At 36.6% G+C, this 6,000-nt stretch overlaps 1 protein-coding gene across 5 annotated transcripts in view; it reads left to right on the forward strand.

The window, feature by feature from the left end:
- The window catches only part of ATAD1 (ATPase family AAA domain containing 1), a 74,413-nt gene extending 70,835 nt beyond the window's left edge, over positions 1-3,578 (forward strand). For all 5 annotated transcript variants that reach the window (XM_051823327.2, XM_008270130.4, XM_051823326.2 and 2 more), the window contains 2 exons: positions 73-206; positions 1,862-3,578. In XM_051823327.2, the coding sequence (XP_051679287.1) occupies positions 73-206; positions 1,862-1,982 (255 nt within the window). In that variant the 3' untranslated portion in view covers positions 1,983-3,578. The remainder of the gene's footprint in view (positions 1-72; positions 207-1,861) is intronic.
- Positions 3,579-6,000: the final 2,422 nt, after the last annotated feature.

The following is a 6,000-nucleotide window of genomic DNA, read 5'->3' on the forward strand; positions in this document are numbered from 1 at the left end:
AGCCATATTTAGAAGAGCCATTTGTAGTATGTATGCATTATGTTTGTTAAGTATGTTTTCTATTTGTTTCAGGTGGATAGGCATGTAGACCTGTTAGAAGTTGCCCAGGAAACTGATGGTTTTTCAGGAAGTGACCTAAAAGAGATGTGTAGGGATGCTGCCCTCCTCTGTGTCAGGGAATATGTTAATTCCACATCAGAAGAAAGGTATGTTTCTTTATATATGATTTCTTAGAGTAATCTCCAGTATTTGTTAAGATCTTTTCGAGCTTGTAGAACAGTTCTTTTCATTTTGCTATATAATAGGAACCCTGCCTATGGAATAAAAGGTAAATGTGAATTAGTAGATATCCCCTCTCATACATTCACTTTTATTGCCGTTTTTCTAAAAGGGAGTTCTGAAAATGAACGGGGAGGAGTCATGAAGAGGACTGGCAATGGACAAAAAATTCTGAATTTCTACTGATAAAGCTGACAGAAACTTGGGCTTGCTCATTTCTATTAGGCAACAACATTCTCTAGTACCCCTAGATTGCTTCTGCCTCTTAAATTCCATTACACATAGAAATGAATGTTTTGTCTTCCAGAAATTGCACATGTAATTGTGGGGGCCTTGAGGGCATAGTCTTCCACTTGTTAGCAGTTATGTATTCACTACACAAACTACCATTTGTCGCTACCACAAATTTTACTTGACACTGATTTCAAACTACGATGGGCCTAAACCACTTTTTTGTTGGCCTTACTCCAGCAAAGACACTACAGGACTGGAATGATTCAGTCTTGGTGAACACGTCTCTTAAGGAAGTTTTCCAAAGGTCACTTGCCATGAACTAGTGTTACACTGTGCTTTGGGAGTTTGTGTTGAGTGAATTCTCCAAAGTTTATCCCTTTGTTTCTCAGTATTCAACTGTATATAACCTTATATAAGTATATAACCTTAGCTGAGGTTTTTACTTTTGTGGTATTTGCCTATTGTATTCATGTATTTAATTACAGAGTATTCCTCTGGCAAGCTTTACCAAGTTTTTTGACTTTTTTAGTTTTGGTGAGGAGAAAAGTATGCACAGAAGCTACTGTGTCAGCTACCAGCTACACATGCGCTGGTTCCAGACCCATTACGAGTGCCCCTTTGGGCTCTGTCATGGAGAGGTTAAGAGGAATAATAACCCATAGTAAATTATATTAATAATAAAAGACCTGTTTTTCTACTGCCTCAAAGTCCTGAAAAGTTTATATTTTCATATGAAAAATCTGGCTGGTAGGTTTTGGTTATCAAAGCATTTTCCCTGAATATTTTTTCCTATGTATCTATGAATTACACATGAGGCATAAAATACTGAATTTTATTTTTCTCATTGAAGTGGAGAAGACTTGGATTAGTTGGGTTTTTATTAAAAGGGAGGAATTTTACTTTGAGTTCATAAAAGCTAAACATATTCATGAGTATATACATAGTATATATATATGCTATTTTTTAATTCCAGTTTTAATAGAATAAGTTTTGATTTCTTGATTAGACTTATATTCCCATTTGGATAAATTGACACACCTTTATACTGTTTAACATTTTCACCTTATAGTAATATTTTGTGTTTATTTTCTTGATATGAAGTATTTGATTTTAGCTCACCATTTTAGCATCCTGCCTCTTAGCAGTCAGTGCTTTCTAAAATCTCTTAAGACTTGTGTGTTTGTAGATAATTCTTGGAAGAATTTGTTTGAAATTGTTAAATTTTTGGGGGATCTTGAATGGGAAGGAGACTTCATTGTTACAACATTTTATGCAGTTGAAAACAAATTTGTTTTTTACCACATACATCTAAATTTATGAATATTTGGTTGTTTTGTTTGCATCATAGCCATGATGAAGATGAAATTCGGCCTGTGCAGCAGCAGGACCTACATCGGGCAATTGAAAAGATGAAGAAATCAAAGGATGCAGCATTTCAGAATGTTTTAACACATGTTTGTTTAGATTAAAAGTAAAGATCATTTGTACAGTTCAGTGATCTAGTCTGATGTGCCCTCTTATCAGCTGTGGAAATACAGTGGAAGGAGCGCTCTGTAAACAGTGAGGGAGTTCTATATGTGAGGTTTTATACTCTGAATTCTAAGTTATTGAGATACAACTATTATATAAATGGTATTACTACTTGTCAGAAATCATGAGGAGGAACAATTTAATTCAGCCTGAGTGGGTGCTTGTGTTTGACCTCTTTAGCCATATGTTGTTACAGCCTTATAGAATCTAAGCTGGTCTTAACGTAACAAATGATTCATTGGGTCTAGTGAGAAATGGGGATGTGGTTATAGGTGCTGGTTCCTAGATGTGTGAGTCTGTGTGAGTGTGTGTGAGTGTGTATGTGTATTAAATGTATATAGCCACACATTTTATATTGGCATTCTGTAGATATGTTTGAATACAGAAACTTTTTTTTATCCCAACTACTGAATCCAAAAGTACCAGATAGTATATAGCAAAACTGAGATTTAAGGTTGTGTCTAAAGGTACAGTGATTCAGCCATTTTCAGTTGTCATTTGTTTCAGCCTTTTTAATTTGAGCATTTCTCTGCTGCAGTTGGTTAGCTGGATTAGCCACGTCTGAATATATACATGTGGCTTAATTGTATGGTTGTCAGGATAATCAGTACTTGTTCAGCAATCAGCATCGAATGATTGTTAGGTGGTCATGTGATCAACATTGAGTTCTTTTTTTCTGCAAGCACACTAAGCTGAGTAGATTTTTTTTAATTTGTTTTAAATTGATTTACTTGAGGGTAGATTAAAAGCCTTTTAAAAGAATTGGTTTGAGAAATATCAGTGGCCTTCAGTACATATATGTAACTTTCCTTTCTTCATTTAATGTAACAGAGAATTCTGTTGTAACCATGGTTTTTTCCTTTTAAATGTTATTTTAAGTTATATGTTCTTCAATTATGGTCACATATAATTTGGTCACCAAATATGAAATGATAGTTGAAAACAAGTAACTGTTGCTAAATGTGCTTAAAAATATTCATTTTGTAACTAGCATTTTTAAAGTTTCTTATTATCAATAGTGTCCTAGTTAAGAACAAATATACACCTCACAATTCCCATATTGTATCTGTAGTTATTTGATGCTGTGTGAACCACATATGAAATAATTTTTTTCAAAATTCCACTATCATAATTCTGTTTGCGGCACCTAAACCCAGTGTGAAGAAAATGGCACAGCACAATCTTGTGCCTTCTGAACCATCAGAAAGATTAAACCATGCTTCATGTTCTTGCTTTGTGTTTCTCTGAACTCTCAATCTTTATTCATGAGTTATTAGATTAATTTCTCTGATGTCTTTCCTGAGAACTTATTGGATAGTTTATTCTTCAGTTGTACTTTGCTGGTGAAAAAGTTGCAGAATGCTTTGGAAACAAAAAGCAAATTATGAAAGATTGTGAAGATGATGAAAAAAAAATGGAATGCAAAATACAAGATACCAAAAATAAAAAATTTTGTCCCATTTTTAATAACTATATTAGACTTATTTTATAAATGTATAATAAAAGGGTCCTTCTTCATTAATTTTTTACCTTTACTCTTTGGTCTTTTCCGATTATTTAAAATTTTCTGGGGTATTTTAAGTTTGTAGAGCTTGTGTTTGGACGATTTTTATCTTCATATGGAGATTCACACTTTTACAACATAATGTTCTATTTTAATCATTCTGTCTTAATGTGAATTTCAGTAATCATTTAATTTTTATCTGATAACTTCTTGAAAATAAGGGGTGATGTATTCATTGTACACTTTTCATTTTCTCAAATTCAGAGTGTAGTAGTAGTAGTTACTACATTTGTTTAGTTTCTTTTTTTTTTTTTCTTTTTTTTGGACAGGCAGAGTTAGAGAGACAGAGAGAAAGGTCTTCCTTCCGTTGGTTCACCCCCCAAATGGCTGCCTCAGCCTGTGCGCTGCGCCTATCCAAAGCCAGCAGCCAGGTGCTTCCTTCTGGTCTCCCATGCAGGTGCAGGGCCCAAGCATTTGGGCCATCTTCCACTGCCTTCCTGGGCCACAGCAGAGAGCTGGACTGGAAGAGGAGCAACCGGGACAGAACCAGCACCCTGACAGAGACTAGAACCCAGGGTGCCTGCGCCGCAGGCGGAGGATTAGCCTATTGAGCCGCGGCGCTGGCCATATTTGTTTAGTTTCTAAAAAAATTTTTAAAATATTTCTTTTTTGGGACCAGCGACAACAGCGTCCCATTTAGACCACAGTTCAAGCTCTGGCTGCTGCACTTCTGATCCAGCTCCCTGTTAATGCTCCTGAGAAAACAGTAGAGGATGGCCCAAGTGCTTGAGCCACTGCACCCACGTGAGAGATCCAGGAGAACCTCTCTGTCTGTCTCTCAAGCTCTCTTGATATTTATCTATTATTTATTTATTGGAAAGAGTGACAGCAGGAGAGACAGAGATCTTCTATCTGCTAATTCACTCCACACAAGACCACAACAGCCAGGGCTGGATCAGGCTGAAGCCAGAAGAAGCCTGGAACTCTAGCTGGGTGTCCCATGTGGGTGGCAGGGCCCCAGTACTTGTGCATCTTAAACTGCTTTCCTAGGCACATTATTAGGAAACTGGATTGGAAGTAGAGCAGCCAGAACTCAAACTGGTACTTTGATATGGGATTGTGGAATTGTAGGCAGTGGCTAAAACTGCTGTACCAAAACACTAGCAAATTTGTGTGGTTTTAATCATCAAGTGAAGTAAGAGAAATGCACTAATCCCAGCAACCATAACCCAGGTAGGCACCTTAAGGCTGTAAAGTAGTTGAAGACACTTTAGTTTCTTATAATTTCCAAGAATTTATTACTGATACATATTCTCTGTCTTCTTTCAGAGATGACATTTTACATACGTAGTTGGATTCTAGGATCTAAGGTAATTCATTGTGTCTATCAGTGAGGAGTACTGCATCTAGAATCAGATTACTCAAGTTTGTATGTCCTTGGACTGGGTACCTATTTGTGTCTCAGTTTCTCATCTATAAAATGAGGTAACATTGATACCCATTTTAAAGGACTGAATGTGATAATGCATAGGAAGGTACTTAAGATAGGAAGTATAGTTTGGGAAAATGGAATTAAAAGTTTATTTGGTGCAAAACTTGAAATCCATGTGTAATCTTTTCATAATACACATTTTCCATAAACTTTGAAGTAACTTTATATAAGGCACTGAGCACATTGCCTAGCACAGAGTTAATGCTCAAATGCTAAGTATCCTGTTATTATTATTTCTACACATTGATATGCATACCCTGTTGACCAGGCTCAGTGTAAACCATTTCTGTAATCCATAGGCCTGTACTCCAGGAATTGAGATTGAAAGGGTTCCTTGTGTGATGTTCGAAAAGCCTCATTGTTGGAAAGCCTTTGATAAGCCTGGTTGTCCCAGGTTTTCCTGCACCTTTAAAATGGAGTTTAAAAACTCAGTATTTGAGTCAAGTCAGTATCTTTACTGTTTTTTGTCCTTTCTGTGTCCTTCAGCCCTCCATCTGCAGGTAGACCCAGAATTTATCATGTTACTGAAAGCTAGATTGCAGTAATTGGAATATTCTGTGTGAACCACAGTAACCTAACCTCACGTACTAGCTATAACTTGGGCATGGTGCTGGTTGAGGAGCACTGTGAGTGCGCTTGTGTAGAAGTGGCAGCAGCATCTCATTGGTAGGAATTTTCCTACTGAAATTGTGTTGTTTGTGGACAAATGTTAATTTTCTTCTGGACAAAGAAAACAGGTAAGATAGTTTCTTAAAATTTTTTTAGCTTCTCTTAAAATCAGATACTGAATGGATTCTAACATTCTGCATGACTAAAACGAGCACCAGCTGGATGCTTTGATGTACGTTCATTGAATGTTAGTGTTGGGGGTGGAATGCAACGAGAATCCAGACCTGTGAACTGTGACAGCTCAGAACTAGAGCTCAAACCGAAGCATTGAAACAATCACTGACATGCAGAC

Source organism: Oryctolagus cuniculus, chromosome 15 (genome assembly GCF_964237555.1).
Source record: "Oryctolagus cuniculus chromosome 15, mOryCun1.1, whole genome shotgun sequence".
Classification (NCBI taxonomy): Eukaryota; Metazoa; Chordata; class Mammalia; order Lagomorpha; family Leporidae; genus Oryctolagus; species Oryctolagus cuniculus.